Below are 23,126 nucleotides of genomic sequence, written 5' to 3' on the forward strand. Positions count from 1 at the left end.
AAAACATATAGCACTTGACTTAAATGGGATTTTCTATTATTTTTTACATGATTGTCATGTTCTCTTTGATATTTTTTTCGAAAATCTAGGATACATTTCCATCTGGCTTGAAATAGAGTTTCAACTTGTGTAGGTTTGCTGTTTGCCCCTATTCTTTCCTTTTCTACTATGGTTTATATATACATGTTTATTTAAATAATTACATGTTTTATTGAATAAAGGAAATAATATTAATATTTTGTTTTGGTATAATGTAGTGAATATACACATAGCTGATTTAAGGAAGTTGAAGGAATGAAGGTAATGAGTATAATATATTTCATTCATTGAGGGTATGAATGGTTAATGATTAATTGAAATTATATTTGTCATCGTTTTTATCTTTTTGTCCTTGCTTTGATTCGTAGAGGATTCAAATAAAGTCCAAGTAGATAAAAATTTGTTGGAGTTATACCTCATGTGACAGTTGATTATGGAGGATCAAATGGAGTAACTGTATAGTTCCATGTACTTTTCATTTTTATGCTCTATGATTTTCATGAGCGGGCATATAATATTTTATACTTTCTTCCTTGGACTTTTTGGCTCCAATAAAATGATTTGTTGTTGTTGTACATTGAGCTTGAGGGTTTGAATTTCATACATATTATATGCTTTTTATGATTCCTTTTTATTTTATTTTTCTTTTTTGCAGAGTGTTTTTTTAGCAACGGTATAGAGAAATCATCCTATAGTGGTCTAAAAAATAGAGGTGGCAAGTTTAGGTTTTGAATTTGTTTATTTGTGTGTATTTTTATGTAAATATGTGTATTTGTGTGTATACTGGTTGTGTATTTAAGTGTATACTGGTTGTTGTTGGCAGGATGCAAAGCAAGGTACATGGGTCATGAATGCCTTTCAGGGAAGCATTTAATTGATTGATGTAGGAATGTTTTACATTTCAGATCTTTATGGTTTTTCTTGCTTAAATCTGTGATCATAAATATGTCAACTTACTATTAGCTCAACGAATATATCATCTATCCATATATCACAAGTTTTATGTGCTTGGTTTTGATTGTATGAGTTGTTTAATTTTAGAGGATATGGATACAAAGAGTCCAAGTCCAACTACAAGTATGTTTGGCTTTGATTGTATGAGTTGTTTAATATCTCCATGATATTATGTTTAAATTCTATAACTTTTAAAGGTGTTATGTTTAAATTCTGTAAATTTTTAATGTTTTGAGGTTGAATCTAATTGGGTTTCATCAAAATTTGATTAATTGATTTTTTTTATGGTTCGATTTGAATCTCTATTGATTTTGTAATTCATATTCATTTGAGTATGATTAGGTAAACAACTCATTTGTTTTCCAAATATGAATTCTAGGTTATGGACTAGGCTACAAATGCAGCCAGAATAAACAAAAAACAAAAAAGACGATCATTAAGACATTAACCCTATGAAAGCATAGAAATATGCATGTGATGTTGCCCTCCTAAGAAGACTTTCAAACTTAAAATACAACTTCCAAATCACCTAAAAGACATAGATTTCAATGTTTGTCAAGTAGTACTACGTACGGCTCCACTAATCATAGATGTGCATCATTTAGTAGAGTTATCTAACATATGACAACTTTACTTTTCATTTTTTTTAGTTAATGCATATGTAGTTTTCATGCAATTTCAATTAAGTCAATATATGAAAATGTTAAGATTTTATGTTATAAAAAATATCATAATGTTATGATATCCATTTAATAACTAAATATATGTTTTTTTGTTAATTTTTAATCAAAATTATAATCTATATAATAAAATAAAACGAGGAATCAAAAAATTATAAAAGTAATAATAATTTTATGAGCAAGAGATATTAAAAACCTAAAAGGCTCTCTTTTAAAAACTATTTTTTTAAGAATTATAGTTTGACAAAAAAAGCCTTAATAATAGTGATGTTCATATGTATTTGATTTCTTTTTTACATAAATATATATGTACTTTCTATTTTTCAACATATATTGGCAATGTAATGTTATTTTTTTATCCAAAATGATAATGTATTTTTATTTTTAACTAAAAATAACAACATACTTTATTTTTAACCTAAAGCGTAATGAATTTATTTTTCACCCAAAACAACAAATCAAGGTTGTTAAGACAGGGATCTTATATGGAATCGTTTTTCGTTTTGCAAGATCGTGATCGTAAAATCGAATCGAATCGTAGAACTCTACCAAAAGCAATTTAAAACATAAAAAATACGTATTCATCCATCAAGTGAACAATAAATATTGTAAAATATAAGAAATACATTTTTAATACATCATTTAATCACTAAAACGAAAAACGACCCAAGTAAGTCGGGATCAATTTACGTGAGATCATAGGATCCTACAATCAGGTTCACAATTTTAAGAATCTCGAAAAAATAAGAAACAATTTTTCGAAAGTGTAGTATCATCGCCACTGTATTCGCCGTCCAACTCCATCTCACATTAAAATATATTTTCTAAAAAATAAAATATACATTTCGATCATCAAAATTCAGATTTTAAATAAACTTTGCCGAAAAAAAAACTAATTGACAAAACAAGGTATTCGGCACCCGCTGCTTTGCATGATTAATAACGACATTGAAGTCTATACATCAAATGTGATATATAAAAAAGTATTACACGATTAATAATATACAATTAAACATGTTTTCATGTATATTTGTAAATAATCCAAACTTTTAATTTTTACTTTTAATTGATTTCGTTTCTGCTAACATGACTTTTAGTGATAACTATTTAGATGTAATAAATTATTTGCATAAAATAAATAATTGATTCAAGAAATTGATTTTTGACGAAAAAAAATCGCACTTATCGTTTGTCGTGAGTAACGGCTAATATATATATATATATATATATATATATATATATATATATATATATATATATATATATATATATATATATATTAAAAGATGAAAATTCTTTTAAAAATAAAAAATACGTAACTATAGTAATTTATATAATATCTTGTCTTATCCCATCCGAAATCAAAGGATTTCACCGAATCACCTTTTCCTGGAACTACATTGATACGTGGCCTACAATCAACAAAGGGTATTTCCGTAAACTTAACATCCGTCATGGAAGCCCTAAATTCATCCCCTATTCCCTTTATAAATAATCCCAATCCCACCACCATCGACGTTTGAAAATAGCCAAAAAGATGAGAGAGGAAACGAAGAAAAAGAAGAGCTGCGTGAGATCTAGAAGTTTGTCATCAAGAATTTTTAAGGATTGACGTTTGAAACAAAGGAGGAAGAATTAGTACCAAATATTCTTATTTTGGGGTTTGTAAAAAGGTTAGTTATTATATTTTTGATGATCAATTTGATTTCTATTGAGGTTTAGTTATTATCTTTTTGATAATATTGATTTATAAGATTAATATTAAAAGTTATTTTTGATTTATAAGATTAATATTAAAAGTTATTGGATTAGTATTATTGCTTTTGAAAACTAGATCTATGAAATAGTTGGATCTTTAACTTTGTAATTCTTAAATAAGTTAGATCATGAATAATATTCATTCTATCTTATTTTGGGTTATTTATTATATCATAATAAATAACCCTAAGAAAATCAAGTTAAATGATTATGAAATTCCTAATATCAACCACTTAAAAACTAACCCTAACATTATTGAATTCATTATAAAATTATAAATAATCTAAAAATATCAAGTTAAGGAGCAATGAAATTTTATATTTCAACCCTTTAACTTAACATTATTGAATTCATTATAGAATTATAAATAACTCTAAAAAATCAAGTTAAATCATTATGATATTTCACATCTCAACCACTTAAAACTAACCCTAATATTATTGAATTCATTATAAAATTTTACATCTTAATTACTCAAAATGAACCCTTATTTATCTATTCAAATGATACAAATTTATAGTATAATTCATTTATATATTTAATGTTTTAATTTCTATTATTTTTATTTTGATATAGTGTTTACATATTTCAAACTTATGATATGATTTATGAATTATAGTAATAAAAAGATATATCACAAGTTTTGTTAAAGTTTATATATATATATATATATATATATATATATATATATATATATTTGAAATATTATTTTGATATAATAGGCCTGAGATAATTTAAGTTTGCAAAAAGTAGTGCTCCATCGTTGTGAAAAAATGATGTTACATGTTAGAAATGGTGTAAAAAGATATACTTTATATAGTTTTAACACATGTTGTTGCATAATTTATTATTATTATTAACAAGTCTAAGATCATATGTCGGGTAGAAACTAGAATACTTAAGGGGAGGTGACTTTGGCATAATCACTAAATTGTTAGTGTTTCGGAATTAACTATATTTGAACAATCTTTGGTCTCGGTGTGATGTAAGTTGTCATAATAGGTATGATTTATCTTTTTAGCTTGTTAAGCTTTTTGAGCATTCTCTCAAGATGGATTATATCTTGATTTACATCAACGTGTGGTCTCTCGAATCAGGTAATCGTGACTTGTTTTTGTCTGATATGGTACCACATGACAAAGTTTTATGTATCACGAACACGACAATTTTTTTCAGTAACATCAATTTAAACATGAAAAACGCAACAAAATAACCATTATTTTATATTATTAATATTTAATGATACATAATACCAAAAATACGACAAAAACATGCTATATTGTGTCAATTTCGTGATGAATTTTAAACACGACATCGCATTGTTTTTTTTTCACTAGACAAAAACATGAACATGAATTCAAAATTCAGTTTCTTCTCAATTTCATTTCGTGGTCTTGTCGTTCGCTCCATCGATTGGCATCCTAAATTCTCACATAACACATGTTTTTACTGGTATGATTTAACCTCTTAGGCCATTAATCTATGAGGATACTAGGCCATTTTGCAAACCCTTATTTACTTGATTTAAATCACACAACTCATTCTACACCACCTAGGTGATATGGCTTGAATGAGGTTTGATCGGTTTGTTTTTTGTTTAAAACAAAAATCAAACTAAACAAAAAACAAACTAAAAACGTTTGTTCCAAGCTTTTTTGTTGTTTTACATGTTTGATTTTCTTTATGGTTTTATTTTGGGTTTTAGGTTCCAATGAGTAAGCGATTATCGTTTATGTTTAATAGTTGTAAACTTATTTGTTTTGTTAATTTTTTCAACAAAAATAAAAGATCGTGAACTTCGAACATCAATTAAATATTTATGTCTTCTATAATAGACATCAATATACTTCGGTCATATTCATTTGAAACTAACTATTAATACAATACGTAATTTGTAATTTAAATATGATACTAAATTTAAAATACAAATCAAAATGTTAATAAACTTTAAAAGTTTAGTAAACTTTTAAAGTTTATTAACATTTTGAAGATATAACAATAGTTAAAAATAATATTAAATCTTAAACTACATTTAATTTATTTGAAGATATAACTAAATGACTTGATCCTAAGAGATATCAAGTGTTTACAAAGGTGTCATTTCTTTTGAGTGATTAAGGTTTAAGTTTCGTAGTAGACAAAGATATCATTTAAGATGGATCATTTTTGTATTTTCTCTGTACCACATGGACCATTTTTGTATTTTCTCTTCGAGGTAGTAAAAAATATTGATAGTACTTTTTTATTTAAGCTTCCACGTAATGGGCTGTGGACCTGATTTTGTGTGGACCATTTATTTGATGCACTTTATCATTTAATTAACTAAAATTATGATCAATGCTTAATACAAACGGGTTCAAACAAATTATGAATATCATAACAAAAAGTTGTAGCCATACGCCAGAGTTGGTATTTGCACGTATTTAGAATTTTTGACAAGATTATCAAATAAATTGTTGTTATTTGGAAGCAATAGAGTAGACCTGGTAAACGTGTCGTGTCGTGTCGGATTCATGTTGTGTCAAGACATTAAACGGGTTGAAAGGGCTTGATCTTAACCCGATCCGTTTAATTATCGTGTCATGTCAACCCGTTTATTTTTGTGTCGGTTTCATGTTGGTTTCGAGTTAAGGTTTAAACCTTGTAAATATGTTGTGTCATGTTGGGTTGAAATATTTTAAAGATTGGAAAGTAGAGTTGTGGAGGTAAAAATGAAAAATTGAAACACTGGAGTTGTGAGATGGAGTGAAAAATTTTATAGTAAGTTAAGAAAGAAAAATGAAAAGAGTTAAAGTTAGGAAGCAAAGAGATAGGTGGTGAAGATGATTAAAATTAAGTAATTTTAAAAATTTGAGTATTACTTGTAATTCTTGAGTTTGGCTCACTATAAGTTTATAACATATAATATATTTATGAAAATATGAAAATTATAATAAATAATATATAATTAAACGGGTCATATTCGAGTCGAAAGTCTAGACCTTAATCCTTCCCGTTTAATTACCGTGTCGTGTCGTGTCAACCCGTTTACATAAACGTGTCGAAGTTTCTGATCCTAACCTGCTAATATCGTGTCATATCATGTTTTGCCAAGTGTACAATAGGGTAGGGATTACGTTGAGATTTTCAATTCGTGTAATTAAATATATTAGTTATTATTTATATCATAGCCAACCCGTTTAAATAATAAATACTATATGTTTATTTATATTTATATTATAAAATTAAAAAGTAGCAAAGGAAGATCTTAAAGTATTGAATGGTCCAACGCAAAGTGAAAGTTGATTTGCTAGAAGCGAAAGTCGAGTTTATTAACAGTTAGGACTTGAAAATAATTAAATTGTAGTTATGTGAGTGTTTTCTATACTTGATTCGGTTTGAGTTTGGAGAGTTGTTTTCATTTTCTTTGGTCTGATGACAAACACGAAAGCAATTTTGAATATATCAAAAGCGACCCTTTATTGTTACTTGTATTACTATTAACTATAGTTTCTATTCCTAACCTCGAAATCTAGTCATTTCGAGATAACACCACCACAAACAGAAGCATAAAGTCTAGGAAGCCAAGTATGTATGTTGTTAGAACATTTGCTGTATTTGTTCTACTACTAAAAATACTTATTATTCTCCTAAGACTTCTGACTTCTGGCTAGTCGTTAATTCCTCAAAATCAGCAATGGCTTGACGCATAGCGTGCAGGATCATTTTCTTTACCTTCAACACAAACATATATGCTTTAAAATGCTATAAACTAAAAAGAAAGCTGTCAAAGTTTCACGACTTCATTTCATGTCACATAAAAAAGAATTAAATTTTTTTATATAACATAAATAAATAAATAATAATAATAATAATAATAATAATGTATACCTCTAGTTTGTCTTCTCTAGCTTTGTGATTAATGGGCAGCTTACGGAACTCCTGTGTTAGTCGGATGCACTCTTGTATATTCTCCGGAGAAACGAAATCCACGGCGACTTTCGTACATGACTGTAACAAAAAATGTTATATTATGATTTTAAAAACGATATATGTACGTACGTCCAATTCAATAATTGAAGGATTATAAAAATTAAAAAAAAAAAAAAAAAAAAAAAAAAAAAAACTAAATTGGTGTCTAGTTTTGTGTGCCTGGCCTTTACAACCTGTCGTTTGTGTGAAGCTACTAGTACAGTAATTGTAGGTGTCAATCCTAACGGATTTTTGGGGATTCTATACGTTATCCTTTAGATGATTTAAATTGAAATTTGAAATCCGAAGTAAATTACACGAATGGTCCCTATGATTTAGGATAATTTGTATATTTGATTCCTAACTTATTTTTTTAATTCGAAAGGTTTCTACTTTTTGTTTTTATCCAGTCTTATCTAAAAGGGTAAATTACTCCAATCGTCCCTCGTGCATATGCCAAAAAACACGTTCAATCCCTATTTTTAAAAATTAACTCGGACCATCCCTGAGTGTGTTTTTTCTTGCACGGTTAGTCCATCCGCATATAAAAAAACCATTTTACCCTTATTTATTTATTTTTTTGATTTATTTTCTATTTATTTGTTATTTATTATTTATTTATTATAAAAATAATTATTTATTGCCTTTTAAAAAAAAAAAAATAGACCCTAAACCTAAACACCTTCATAACCCATCTCTTCCCCTATATTCTTCTTCATTCCATCTCATCTCCACCGTCTATCATCACCACCAACACCGATCGTCATCACTTGAAGAAGAAACCAGAAAAAAAAAAAAATCAATTGTTTGAAACCAGAAGTCCTGCAACTTAACAAATCTACAACTTGAAACCAGAAACGATGAAGATGCGAGGGTTAATCTGCAACTTTCTACTAGGTTTTACCCGTTTAGGTCACGGGGGTTAGAGAGGAACGACTTATATACTGATATTTTGTTTCGATTTGGGACCCATATCGTCGGAGAAGAAAGGCAAGATGATCTAAAATGGGGACAAAAGAAGCTTATCGGAGAAGAAGAAAAGGGAGAGGGCAACCACATATGAGCGGAAACCCGCCACCACTGGAACAAACTAAACCTCATTCTCATCCATGGCTACGAAGGTAACTCAAGTGGTAATTCATATTGCACGTATCTCTATTGACACACGATTTCACTATACCAGATCTGGTGTTTTTCACCAAATCATACTTGATAAGGACAGAGCTTACAGAGGTGTTTCACGTGAAGTGTGTGTTTGTTTGTGTGTAATAGAATGAAGAAATTAAGGGTTAATGGAATTTTGGTGTATATAATTAGTTACAGAGGTTTGTGGTGTACTGGATGGCGGAGATGGAGGAGAAGATGGTGGAGAAAGTGGTGATTTCTAGCAGTGGAATTGGGTATACGAAAGAGCATAAATCTAAGTATCCGGAGAAGATTGGGCGGAATGTGGTGGAGATTTTGGTATTGGAAAAATCATGAGAAGGAGGAGGAAGAAGGTCGATGGTGGATGTGTTAAATCAATAATCGTCGGTGGTGATGTTATTTCCGACATGAACATAGGAAGGAAAATGAGGTGGTAGTCCATAGCGGCGATCAAGCGGGTTTCCGGTGGTCGTTGTATCTCCGGTGGCCGGATTTTAGTTTCAAAGGGAGGCGAGGGATGGGGAACAGTGGGATCGGAAAGTTTGGGTATTTCTTGGTAAATAGGGTGGGGGTGATAGGTAAATGTTTAGAAATTATTAATATATGTAAAAATATACGATTAAAGTTTATTTTTTGTTTCTCTTATTAATACAAAATAAAAACAAGGGCAATATAGTCATTTTATGTGAGGCAAAGGATGAATCGTGCAAATTTAAACTAACAAGGGATTAACCGTGCAAGTTTAAGCCAAACGAGGAACGGTCCGAGTTAATTTTTGAAAATAGGGACTGAACGTGTTTTTCGGCATATACACAAGGGACGATTGGTGTAATTTACCCTATCTAAAAAATATTTTTTTCCCTTTATTTTTTAATTTATTTAAATAATTTTTTAAACACATCCCCAACTGAATATATAACACAAGTACTTGTTTGGATATTTTTTAACTCGAAAGGTTCATACTGTTTGTTTTTATCTTTTCACCTTACCTTACCTACCTCACTATTTTTGCGTTGGATATCTTTATTATTATTTTTTTTTAAATATTTGTTTGTTTGGATGATTTATAACAAATCAAAGTTGGTTGATTATTTTGCAAAGCAGGTGGCGTGAGATAGTGAGATAGAGAGACGAGGATGGAAGTAGTGTTTTAAAAACTGATTTGAACCAGAGATAGAGAGACGATGATGGAAGTGGTGTTTTAAAAATTGATTTGAACCATCCGATTGAACCAGTGGGGACGATAGCGGTTAAAAACTGATTCGAATCGAACCAGACGGTTTAAACCAATTTATTGAACTTTGATGGTTGGATTTCAATTAGTCCATTAAAAAAACAGTCAATTTACGAAAAAAAAAAATCAATAAGTCAATCAAGAATGTACACAACCCGCAAGTGTACACAACTACTAGATGTAGATGTAGATGTAGATCGACAATTGAACTCAGGATTTCAATTATATGATAAAGGATTTTTATTTTATGTCATACACAACAAATTTAGATAAAAAATTTGAAATTAAATTCCGAATATTTTTGTCATGTTAATCATAAATAAAAAAAATTTTAAATTAAAAAAATTTGAAATTAAAAAAATTTAGATAAAAAATTTGAAATAAAAAAATTTGAAATTAAATTCCGGATTGACATGTTTATGTAGTTCCCAACCCAACCTATTACATAAATTGGTTAAACTTGGATTAACGCATTTAAAATAAAAAAAATAGCTAAAAATTATATCATTTAAATTAGTTCCAAACGTAAATAAGGTTTCAAAGTATAACAAAAACACAATGCTAATTCAAAAATAAATATAAATTGGCCAAATAACATTAAAAATATTTAATTTTGAAATGATTTTGAAGAGTGACTAATATTATCAGTGCTAAGAAAAAGAATGATAATTATGATTGAATTTTTTTAAAGATAAATGACAGTATAATATTATAATTTATAAATTAATAATTCATAATAATATTCAAATAATTGTTAAATTAAATATATATCAAAACTAAATGGGTTAGCGGATTGAAAACAGGTTGATAATTTTTACACATCTCATCCTATTTAATTAAATGAGTTAAATGGGTTGACCCATTTAACTTAAATAGGTTTTAAATCTCAACTAAACCCGTTAATTTTGGGTTGAGTTATTGGGTTGGGTCGAATTTTGCAGCACTACTTGAAAATATTATTTTGCCCTTCTAGTTTCCTTTTTCATTTTCTTTTATTTACTCTAAATATTTTTATAATTAAAAAAAATAAAAATAAATCTCTTGATAACCCCACCAACCCATTCTCTTTAAGATACCAACTCCTTTTCTCTCTATCTTTTCTCACATGTTTGAGCATCACCGTCATTAGTTATCGTTCAAACACTGTCTTGCCGGAAACCACCTCCATACTCGTCGGGAACCACTCTCAACGACGGAAACTATCGAAGACGTCACCTACTCCAACCACCTTCACCAGCACCATCAAGGATGGATGTCGGCAGATCTACAAATACCGCCACTGCTAGAACGTTGGCGATTCTTTGTCGGATCTAGAACTCCGATTCGTCGCCAGATATGGATATGGAAATCCGACGTTGTAACACGAGGTAGATAGTGGCACTATAACTTGACGAATGTCGGAACCCTAGCATTATTTGGCAACGACTTTACCGGAGAAGAAACACATTATGATGTGAACCTCTCTCCACCTCTATTCGAGATCTTAGTTCGAAGGGCTAACCTATCATCGTCATTTACTAAATAGAGTTTTTTCACCGATTTTGTGGATTTGTTTTAAGTAGGTGGTAGACAACGATGGGTTTTGATGGATCTATATAGAGGTAGGTTGTGATGAAACTTGAGGGAGGTGAATGGAGGTGGACAAAAATAGATATAGACAGAGGTGGATCAAGCGATGGTTGACAGTGATCAGCAGGTGACCAACAGCGGTTCAGAGAGAGAGAGAGAGAGAGTATCTTAAAAGATAAATAGATGGGTGGAGTAGGTTATTAAGAGTTTTATTTTTAGTTTTTAATTATAAAAATATTTAAATAAATAAAAGAAAATCAGGACAAAATAGTCATTTCAAGGCATTCAAATTTCAGAGACTACATGATATTTTCAATTTTTGACTAACTATGCGTATAAAAATAATCTTAAACTGTACTTTTTGGTAAACCACAAGGACTAATTTTGCAATTTACTATATTTTTATTAATTCGACATAGAAAAAATAAATTTTACTAAAATCGATATAGGCTATAGTCAACTCACATGATGTTACACGACACCAAAATCAAGAAAGAGAACAATTTCTAAAAACATTAAAAGTCTATGAAACTTTTTATTGTGGAAAAAATAAATTTTCTTTTGAAAAAAAAAAACAATTTTTCATATTTAGATCACCAAATAACAGGAATTTCTAAAAGTCATACACAAAAAACACGTGTCGTGTTCATATTGTGTATCAAGTGCCGGGTCTAATTGTGATAAATAGATTTTACAATTCTAAAAAAAGACTTCTGATTCTTAGTTTGCCACAACCCTTTCTTCTTTTGCTTTGTTTGCTCGTCAACCGCCCAATTCAACATCTCAATTGAAAAAAAAAAAACAGTGGATCGGCTTCGTAAGCACATATCCCCCTCCGAGCATACATCCATTTAACATTGATGTTCTTCAATTTACATCTCTCATAATAATATGGAGTGGTTAACATATGAATGTCGGTGTGTATTAAGGTGTACGGTCCCATATTCACTTCTTATACACAAGTCTCTTTTCCATCTCCTTATTGTGCACCTCTATACACTGATATACATACTCCTTGTTTCTATTCTTGCTATCACAAGATCCTTATGAGTGGAATTTATCAAGGTGGAAGTTTATGGATTAGCTTTCTTATGTTGGGTGTATTGCTTAGTTTTATAATTTTACTCGACCTCTTCTTACAATCAACATGCCTTTAGATTTTGCTTCCCATTTGACTTCTAGTATCTGCTTTCACAATTTGACATTTCATTTGTCGGAGATCATTCGGTGCTCACAATACTATTTTTCATTTGCTTATTTATTTTAGTTTTTTATGTCAGAGGTCATTTACAAAAGTAATACCCTCGGATAGGGGATAAGGGCTTCGTTGCCTCCCATTAGCCCATTTCATGGATTGGATTGAGGTAATGTTGTTAGAGATTCATCAAACTTCCTCCACCGCATCCACAATCTTGTTATTTGGCGATCTAAATATGATGTCTCAAGGTAATCATTTTGAACATGACATAGAAGTCAAAGCACACTTTGTGTGCGCACATTATTACATGATAATAAGCAAATTTTGAAAATTCATAAACAATTATTATTTAAAATACCATGTGATCGACAATAATCGAAGAAATTATGTGTTCTGTAAAAAAAACAAATAAAAATCATAAACCTCAACAAAAACCAAAAATGCTAAACTACGAAGCCCTAAATGTAGGCAAATAGTTGCCTATGATGATGACATGATGTTCATCCTATCAACACGTTTCCATGAAAAATTCGGGGGATCTATAACTAATGGGTTGATAGTTAGGCTCATTTAAAGTGTGCATGGTCCATGAACTTGTTAACTTGTTCTACATCATATTGCTTCTTCTTCGATGTTAAATGTTATAACCACAACATATTGTCAACCCATCGATGTCCTCATCCTCATCCTTTATTATAATAACCACTCTTCATTCGGTACACCATCTTGTTCACCATTAATGGCATTTTCATCATACACTCGCTCTTCATGAGCTTATGTCGAACCTTATCTTGGATAACTCATGACTCATGATAGCTCATGAGCTTCTTTTATGTCACCATGATACACTTGGATGTGTTATCAATATCATAAACAAACATGGCTTTTTCTTTGTATATTCTTCTCCATATGTTTCCATTTTATACGTTAATCTCCATACATTTTCATTTGATTTGTGGGAGCAAGAAATTAACTAGTGAGGAGTTTCAAAAGATTCCATAAAATAGTCTATATGGATGTCTTAACATTCAAACTCTTGCTTTCTTTATCACCTTTGTTCCTCTGAATGACATCCATGATGTCCAAGGCAATGTTTCTTTTTTATTGAGAACAAGACTTAATCAAACAAGTTATATAGATGTTTTCTTTAACTTTGGTTATGGTTGATAGACTAGCTGAAAAACTAATTTTTACAAGACATATTTGATAAACACTAATGGATATATATCGCAAATATAAAACAACAAAAAGACATTTAAATATACAATTAAAAACTAATGTTATACTCTATGAAACAATATCAAGAAGAGGGCAAAAAAATTAAGCAAAACTACATCACTTTGATGTGTAGATTTAAGTTGCTTAAACAATGGTTTTTATGTTTGTCAATAATAATATTCTTTCAGAATAAATTCACATCTAGTTTTTCATTTATAGGTTTGTATTTTCTTTCATGACCCACTTACTTAAAATGCAACAAAGTTGCTTAGAACATGGAAAACGAGAGTTTATTCTAGTAAAATAAGATATTATTTTAGAATGAGAATATATTCTAATAGAATGAGAATGTATTCTAGTAGAATATTCTTTATATTTCATGCAACCTTGTTGTATTTTAAGCAAGTGATTCCATAAACAAAATATGAACCCATACATGAAAAACCTAAATGTGAATGCTTTCTTAAAGCATATTATTACTGATATTAATAACGAATTTAATTAGTTTCTATAAAAAAAGAATTATAATTATGGATGTCATTTAATATATATACAATTATAAAAATTATCTAATATCTATCTACCAGAGGGCTTGTAGCCCAGCGGTATCCGGTGTTGATCTCCCTCCTTGAGGTTGAGGGTTCAAGTCTCGTTGTGGACATAGATGGATTTAAGGATTAGTTTAAGAGTAAGTTAGATTTGTCGTTTAAAAAAAATTAATATCTATCTTTATTTAATTAAATAATTACTAAATTCCTGCATTCTAGCACACAATAAATTTTATATATATATATATATATATATATATATATATATATATATATATATATATATATATATATATATATAGAGAGAGAGAGAGAGAGAGAGAAATGTTGAAAAAAATAAAGCACTATTTCATTAGTAAACAAAGCTAAAAAGACAATATTTTCAAAGAAAAAGTTTACTTTTTTTTTATATATCAATATGTATACCACACTTTAGAGCATAAAATAATGATACACTTTGACATTTTTTGTTTTTTTTTAAATAAAGCCCGGAAAAAAATCAACATCATACATGAATGCATATTGCACAAACACATAATGTTTTTCAAAAAAAACTTGAAGTGCATAAAATATGATAAAGTTTGGCGCTTTTAATTAACTTTTTGAAAAAGATAGTCGTAAAAAGTAAAAAATAAATAAATAAATAAAAAATAAACGCCATTAAGCATAGTTTATATCGATATTGTGTTCGATATACGCTTTTAGTAAATGATAAAAATGACAAATTTGTCTTTTATCTCTGCAGTTTTTTAATGGTATTGAATTTGAATAGTCGACAATATTGTTCAAATTCGTTTATGATTTTTTTTTATATTAAAAACTAGCACAAGGTTACAAATGTTAGATTTATTTAATTAAGGGTAGAAAAGTTATGAGAAACACCCATAAGTTTATCAATAAACTATCTCAAATATTATTTTTCTAAAACTAGCTTATAAGCTATTTTAGTTGTTTCATTAAACATTTCATTGCATTAAGCTCAATAAACAAGTTAGCTTATTCGCGCCAAAAACGATCTTAATATAGAAAGAATAACTCAATAGAGAAAGTCATGAAAAGATGGTTCCTCCCATTAACCAAATAATACTTTCATGTGGATGCTCCACCCATTGTAATTTCATATCCAAGATATATGTCAAACCTAAACCTTATCATTAATGGCAATTGTCAAACCTAAACTTTATCATTAATGGCAATTGTTCTACCATCGATTCAAACTTGCAAGAGAAAAATCAAGTACTTTGTAAGAGGGTAGAAATTTGTTTTTTATGAACTTGTACACTAAATGTACACTAAGGAGGTCTTTGGATACTTGCAAAAACAACCAACTAAAAGCCTAATTGTATGTTGTATTCTAAGGACTTAATAGCGTTACATCTACTTAGCTATATACTCTTTGGCATTGAATTTGTTGTTTTGACATGTCTATAGTTTTTGTGGATCATGATGTATTAATTGTAATAACTTGTCCCCCATGGGTAGAAAGTAAGAACTACAAGTCTCTTATAAGCTTTAAGTTGTGCGCTATCTATAACTTTCACCATGGTTTAAAGTTGATCCAAAGGCTATTGGGCCATCTACTACTTTACATGTTGTGTGTGTTAGAAGATGGTATCAAAGCGCAAAGCCTTACAAAATGGTCTCGTATTAGAAAATGGTATCACATGAGCCATACGTAAGACTTGTAAGCCCTTATAAGCCTTAACAAGTCGTGGGCTCCTAATAACTTTCACATTAGTTTCAAGTTTGTAACAATCCATCCAACCTTAAGAATCATGAACTCCTTAATAGGCCCTATGTTGTGGGCTAGAAACACCTTTCACCGTGGTTTTAGGTTGATCAAAAGGTTATTGGGCTAGCCTATAACTAATGGGCTTAAGGTTTTACACATACTTTCATAGTGGCACTACATTCCTTATGCTAAAAAGCATTCACTTTCGGCACAAACAATGACAAAAGATTCTAATGTATGTGTGTGTGTGTGTGTGTGAGAGAGAGAGAGAGAGAGAGGAAGGGAGTGGATTTACCTTGAGATTTCGCACTTGGTGTGGACACCCAGCAGGAATAAAAACTGCCTCTCCCAACTTTTGTTCAAAGGTCCATGGTTCTATACCTAAAAAGATTGACAATCATTTCATTCATGAGTTGCAGTTTATGGGCATGTGTGTGTGTGTGTGTATATATATATATATATATGAGAAGCAAAATAGGAAAATACCAACCATATTCCTGCTTTAGCCTCTTTTTATGCTCCATTGTCAAGTAAAATGTTTGATCATGAATCGGGTGATAAACCTACAAATGTTTTTTGTCAAACAATTGAAGAATTATAGAAAAAATAATAATAATAACAAATAGAAATTTGAAAGTAGATTTACCTGGTCAACAGGACAACAATATGTATGTCGAAATTCTTTTGAGTACTTCAATAAATATTCATGTAACTTTGGGACGTCTTGTCTTCGAAAGATGTCCCAGAGAGCACTACCTGTTTCTTCTTCTTCTTCTTCTTCTTTTGGAGAGGTTTTATCCAGTGGAACTCCACTAGGTTGAATCATTCTGTTTGTGCTTATGAGAATTTCATTAGAGTTTTCTTCCTCATTTGCAGAATGTTCAGAAACTGTCATGGTGTTCTCTCTTATATTCTGGTACCAGTGTCTTTTCTTTAACTCTTTAATTGCAAGCTTTTGAGCATCACTTATTGATACTTCAGCTGTGTGTGTTAAAATATTCACCTACAATGTAAGAATGGAATCATTTATTACACTTTGCTTGCCATGCAATCTAGGAATAGAATAAATCTTCATATGCTGTTTTTTATATTATATGTAAAAATGAAAAAGAAAGTAAGACATACAGCATCTGACATGTCACAATGAAGCTTAGTAACAGAATCCCCTCTTCCAAGTTCTTGAAGCATTCCATACGCAATATATGTCTTTGGACCCAAATCAGGTTTTAATACCCCTGGTGGTAATTTCACAGCAAGATTCAGAAAACCTGCTCTTGGATCAGTATATAGTTGGAAAGGCAACATGCTTATGAATTCATCACAATGACGTGGCAAAAGGTCTTCAAACTTATCAGATGGGGGCCAATCCTTCAGCTTTAGCATCTCTGGCCATGAATTCACATATTGCCTTCCTTCTGTATAACCCTTGAAAAATCTCCTAGTACTGATTTCAACCTGTTATGTTAATTTAAATTACAACAGCTTAGGACACTCTCATCCTCTGCAATTTTCTTCAAACATTATATTATATTATTGGACATTAACTCTTGATAATTACCTCACAACCAGCTAAGCAATCTATAGCCTTCACTTGTGACATCTTGGAACTGACATTTGGATCCACATGTTCACATAATGCACGCCACATCACCAATGGCTCCCAGCTTAAACCAGGTGTCTGTTCTAAAACCTTCTTCACAATTATCGGTTCACCTTTACTCCAATGGTAACGAAATCGAATCAGCTCTTCACCCTTAAGGCCTTGTTGAAAAGCAGGACAATATAAGTAGTTATCATCTGATTCTGATTCTTTTCTGTTGGCTGCTTTCATGTATAAATCAGCACGAAATATAAGAGAATTTGTATTTGATACGATATTTTGTTGGTTGTGTCTGAATTTGTTCAATATAAGCTTTGCTTTTGCTTCTAAATTTGAAATCCAGTCCTTTGGTAAGATCCGTTTGAGCTGTAACATACTCTCATTGCATCCACCCATTTCTTTTGGAGGACAAATTATATTCCCATTATTTTCTGCTACCCATTTGATCATGGAATTAGATTCGGTAGTTGGTAGATTTTCATGGAAAGAAACCTGTAGAGGTTCACCCCCGTGAATGTAATCAAAACCCTTATCAGTGTACCCAAAGTCAACTTTTCTTTGACCAACAAGATTGTTGTTTCGTATCTCGTGACAGCAGTTAAGACATAGCTCGTATAAGCATTTTGGACAGCTTCGATGAAAATCAGTGATTGATGTTGAACAGTGGTTGCTGTTTCAGTGAAATAAATGTTTATTTAGTTATATGATTACACAATGCATAAAGTATATATATTATATTTAATAGATGATTACCAATAGACACGTTCTTCATTTAAACAGCTTGTCTGGTCTACTGAAATTGAAGACTCTGATACCCCTGCAAATTGAAAGAATCATCTTCAGTTAATTATATAAAAGCTTTCAGTGAAATGGAAAAGAATAGGTTATCCTGGTTTCCTTTCAAATAAAAACCTTGAACAAAAGCTTCCATGGTTATCTCCTCCATTTGCTCTTCACGAATTTGTTTCAGAAACGGGAGGAGTGAGTTGATTAGATAGTGAAGATGCTCAATCTTCTCATCATCTGTGAGATTCATGTTTGGCATCTGTTGTTTTTTTGGGAAGTGTAATGAAAAAGATTGTTAGAACAGATGATCTTTTAATGACATTTTTCCATTTGCAGAAGACAGATCAAACCTTAATATTTGAGTGTAAGCACAAGTTGCAGTTGCAGTTTCCACGACAAAAAGGGCATAATTCTGCAACCTCTTCTTCTGACAAATCAGGATACCTGTCAAGAAAAACAAACCCATTGAAAAACTCTATTCAACATAGAAAAATAATGATTAACACTTAAAAAAGGGGAGTTACCATTGTTTGATGCACTGAATACAGTATAATGTTTCACAACATTTGGTGCATGGAACAACATACTTTCTATCGTTTCTCTTGCATTGATGACACTTCAACTGTTCCTTTCCTTTTTTCTGCTCCTGTTTGGTACATTATAGATGAATATAAGGAAAAAAAAAACATACCAAATGTTTGTATAGCAAGAATCAAAGAGAGTATTTATAGTTTATACCTTGATGTTGTCAGCAGTAGTTGTAATGCGATCTGATGAAGCAGAGCTACAATCTCCAGTGTCCCTCATTCTTCTTTTTGTTATTGTATCACTAGAACTACTGCTTTTACTAGAAGTAGATTTCACAAAAGACATCTGTTTTTTGTCTTCAATGAAATCAATATCGTTTTCTAATTTCACTTTTTTCAAAGTTTCTTTTGTCTTGACATCTTTCAATTCATGATGATGTGTTGGTGTCAACATTACATTTTCATCTTCATTACCCTCATCATCAACAACATAATCATCATCATCATCATCACCAAAATCATCATCATCTTCTTCTTCTTTTACTACTATATCATCTTCTTCATCTTCCCACACCCCAAAGAAAAAACCATTTTCAAAAATTTTGTTTCTAGAAGAAGCAGCACGACGATTTCTCATTACTCGTTCATGATGTGGGGTGTTGTTAACATCATTTTGTTTGGTGTCCATGATTTCCTCTTCCTTTTCCTCCTGCTTTTCGTTGGACTTTTCTTTCTTGTTTGAATCATCTTTGACTTTCTTGGAGGTTGGTTTTTCAGTTGAAGCTCTGCAATCTTTAGCCTGATTTCTTTTACATTTTGAAGGGTTTGATCTCCTTAGTGATGAAATCAGACTGTTTGAATCATCTTTAACTTTCTTGGAGGTTTGTTTCTCATTTGAAGCTCTGCAATTTCTTTTACATTTTGAAGGGTTTGATCTCCTTAGTGATGAAATCAGAGTGGAGTCATCATCATCATCATCATCTTCTTCCTCATTATAATCCTCATCAGAGTCACTGACATCATTTTCAACATCCACCTCCATTTTCTTGCTTATTGAGCGTTTTGGTATCTCATACAAGCCTTCAACTCCAGGAATTTCCATTGTCTTGACTGGATTATTCCTTTTTGGTGTTAAGACCTTCTTGGTTTGCAAATTTGGGTCTTTCTCTTCAGGATCAGTAGAAAAATGTATGTTGCCACAGCTGTTGTGCTTTGCCCTGATCATCTCATAACTAGAGTAGTTAGTTTCTGTAGTGAACATTTCTTTCTGGTTAGGATTTTCTGCCATTTTCTTTAAAAATAATTTCCGATCACCCCTTCTCTTATAACTCGCAAACTGTGGATCCTTTCTCTTTGTTCCACGCCTAAGAACACTGGTTGAGGCTTTTTGTCCTGTATTCATTTCTTTACCAGAAAATCTACTTGCTTGATTTTCCTTTTGAATCAGTGTCTCCATCTTCACTGCAAACACATAAATAATAGAGATCTATTTAGAAAAAACATGACCTTTAGCACTGGTTAACCCAACATATGAATGAAAAACCCTATCAATTTTGTATGCATGCATCATCAGACAAAGAGACCCCATGGGAATAAGAAAACAAGAAAATATATCTTGGGCCTAGAGATATAATATATTGACCCTTCATGCTAAATCTGAACAGGGACAGACACCTTGTGGTTTTGAGCTCTGTTAGAGCCATGACTTGATATTTTATAGAAAACTTCATTAACAATGTGATGTATAATACTTTAGCCATGATTCGTGATCTCATTTGACATGCATACAAAAGTCAATGTGTGTGTGTTTTTATGAATGAACAATAATGAATTTGTGTAAGCTTCAGGTAATATTGTCTTCGAGTTAGTTTCTGATCCATGTCAGCTGGATCATGAACTTCTCTAGAGAAAGCCCAGCAAAATTATCACTCTAGGTGTGGTTTCTCGATTCTTTCAGAAAGAAATGCGTCAAGAAAAAATGGTCAACTACAAACTAAGGAAGAACAAAAAGAGCACATTCCAAAGAATGATAGAAAACGCAATCGCAGAGAAGGAGCTTTAAACCTAAAAATATGATGGTTGACCCGAGTCAACTTCTCGAGTCAACAAATCCATTAGCTCCAATGTACATAAATTCACACACGATCTCCCAACTTATACGTTCAATCACTAGAATTTCAATACTAATTCAGCCTGCACTCACCTTCTCCATCCAATTAATTCCAGATTCTTCACCTATACGTGTTGTCTAACGAATGTGTGAACAAAATTTCTCGCATTTATTTAAGTATAATCTGGAAAACATACCAAAAAGGAGAACCAAATTCTAGCTAGACGAATCTTAAAACAATAACCATGAAATTCACTCACCGAATTCGTAAAATCCAGTAGAATTGAGCGATCGAAATCACGAAAAAAGGAAAATCATCAATAGAAGAAACAATAGTTCGATCGGATGTCTGGAAGAGAGGATTGTTGGGAAAAGGGGTAGGCGTTAGGTCAAAAATGAAAAACGAAACTCACATGGAGAGAGAGAGAGAGAGAGAGAGAACCAGTTCTCTCGTCGTAATCTTTGTATTTATTGATAGAGATATATATACAGAGAGGGGAAGTCCATATTGACGATGGTAGAGTCCGTCCTTTCCAACCCATATCACTAGCATTTTTTCTCCTTCCCACTGGCCTGCACCATGTTTTTTTTTAGTAAATTACACCAATAGTACCTCGTGTAGCGTAAAAGATACGTTTAGTTCCTAATTTTAAAAATTAATCCGGACTATCTTTTGTTTAGTTAAAAGTTACACGTTTCATTCCTCGTTAGTTTAGTATTCCATGTTTCATCCCTTGCGAAACATGAAATGACTATAATGTTCTTTTCAATTTATTTTTGATTTATTTTCTATATTTCTGATTACTTTTAATTAATAAAAAATCATTTAATTAAATTTGTAGGTCCACCTACCCATTTAAAACATAAAACCTAATATATATATATATATATATATATATATATATATATATATATATATATATATAAAAGTTCAATAGATAACCATAATTATTGGTTCTTCAAAAAACCAATTTTTTTTTTTTAATTTCTAGAGCTTATTCTTTATCGAAAAAAAAATCCAAAAATATTTAAATTCATATATTCACATTGTGAATGTGAAAATTATTTTTCAGATTCACCGTGTGAATTCGGATTTACGTTGTGAAATTTCAAAAATTCACATTGTGAATTTGACGTAAAAAAAATCGGATTTGATATCATCCTATATATATATATATATATATATATATATATATATATATATATATATATATATATATATATGAGAAAAGTGAATATGTGGTTGTCATGTATGTAATATTAGGTATAGAACCATCAAAACTAACTTCATTTTGATTAAATAAGCACATTTTTTTCAATTTTAGCTTCTTCCTATTGCTTTTAAGCTCGTATTATTTGTGTTTTCATAATTTATCCTCAACATCTATGTATTTCAAATTTGTTTTTATATTAAACCTCTAGTAGGCTTCATAACTTTCATTGACACCAATCATATGTATGTAACACCCAAAGTTGGAAAGCCAAGAAAAGAAAGAAAACCCCAATCTTAAGGAGAGACTCGGCGAGTCCAAGGAGGGACTCGGTGAGTCCGAGCGGGGTCCCGGTCGAGGAGTAAGCGACCGACTCGGCGAGTCGGCCAAGGAGACTCGGCGAGTCTGGTCTGGGCAAGGAAAACCCTAAATCCGGGACTTGGAGCTTATTTAAACGCCTCATTCTCTTCCCTAAGGCTCCTTTAGTGCCTCTTTCACTCAGAATAATAAACCCTAGCCGCTATAATCGTTTTGGAGCAAGATCTAACCCTTGGTGAAGCTTTTTGGAGCTTGAGAGAGAGGATAGTCATTGTGGAGCAAGAAAGGGGCCTTGGATCCAGAGTTGATGGAGCATTTCTAAGCATTTACGGTAATAAATCGTTACCTTCCCTCTTTTGGTTTAATAGATCAACCTTGGCTATGAGATTTGGAGCTTTTATGCCATGCTTAAGAACTATTTTGAGTTAGAAGCCTAGATCTGAAGTTGCTACTTCAGATCTGAGTGTATCTTGGCCTGGAAAGTCATAAAGCATCTGTTTTTGGGTGGATAGTGAAGTCTCTTTGTCTTAAACCCTAGTTTGGATTG

General features: G+C 31.1%; 1 protein-coding gene and 2 long non-coding RNA genes across 3 annotated transcripts; 2 read left to right on the forward strand and 1 right to left on the reverse strand.

The window, feature by feature from the left end:
- Positions 1-3,053: 3,053 nt before the first annotated feature.
- Positions 3,054-10,010, forward strand: LOC145046845 (uncharacterized). The gene is made up of 2 exons (XR_013682077.1): positions 3,054-3,346; positions 9,633-10,010. It is a non-coding gene; the product is annotated as an uncharacterized LOC145046845 (long non-coding RNA).
- On the reverse strand, positions 6,852-21,565 carry LOC145046840 (lysine-specific demethylase JMJ29-like). The gene is made up of 13 exons (XM_078995103.1): positions 21,311-21,565; positions 19,152-20,401; positions 18,938-19,059; positions 18,764-18,857; positions 18,540-18,672; positions 18,381-18,444; positions 17,586-18,297; positions 17,153-17,482; positions 16,674-17,030; positions 16,518-16,590; positions 16,323-16,408; positions 7,302-7,421; positions 6,852-7,145 (listed from the first exon to the last, which is right to left on the reverse strand). The coding sequence occupies exons 2-13, from the start codon at positions 20,394-20,396 to the stop codon at positions 7,053-7,055; spliced, it is 3,429 nt and encodes a 1,142-aa protein (XP_078851229.1). The 5' UTR covers positions 20,397-20,401; positions 21,311-21,565; the 3' UTR covers positions 6,852-7,052.
- Positions 7,417-9,223, forward strand: LOC145046849 (uncharacterized). The gene is made up of 2 exons (XR_013682078.1): positions 7,417-8,503; positions 8,566-9,223. It is a non-coding gene; the product is annotated as an uncharacterized LOC145046849 (long non-coding RNA).
- Positions 21,566-23,126: the final 1,561 nt, after the last annotated feature.

This window comes from Lactuca saligna, chromosome 1, assembly GCF_052625555.1.
Source record: "Lactuca saligna cultivar CGN05327 chromosome 1, ASM5262555v1, whole genome shotgun sequence".
NCBI lineage: Eukaryota > Viridiplantae > Streptophyta > Magnoliopsida > Asterales > Asteraceae > Lactuca > Lactuca saligna.

Excerpts from the sequence above, each read along its gene's own strand:
- LOC145046840 (XM_078995103.1), bottom strand. The coding sequence starts at position 20,396 with ATGGAGACACTGATTCAAAAGGAAAATCAAGCAAGTAGATTTTCTGGT. Across the intron at positions 18,858-18,937 it reads ATTCAGTGCATCAAACAATG|GTATCCTGATTTGTCAGAAG; the intron begins GTAACTCCCCTT and ends TTTTCTTGACAG. Across the intron at positions 18,445-18,539 it reads CATGGAAGCTTTTGTTCAAG|GGGTATCAGAGTCTTCAATT; the intron begins GTTTTTATTTGA and ends TTCAATTTGCAG.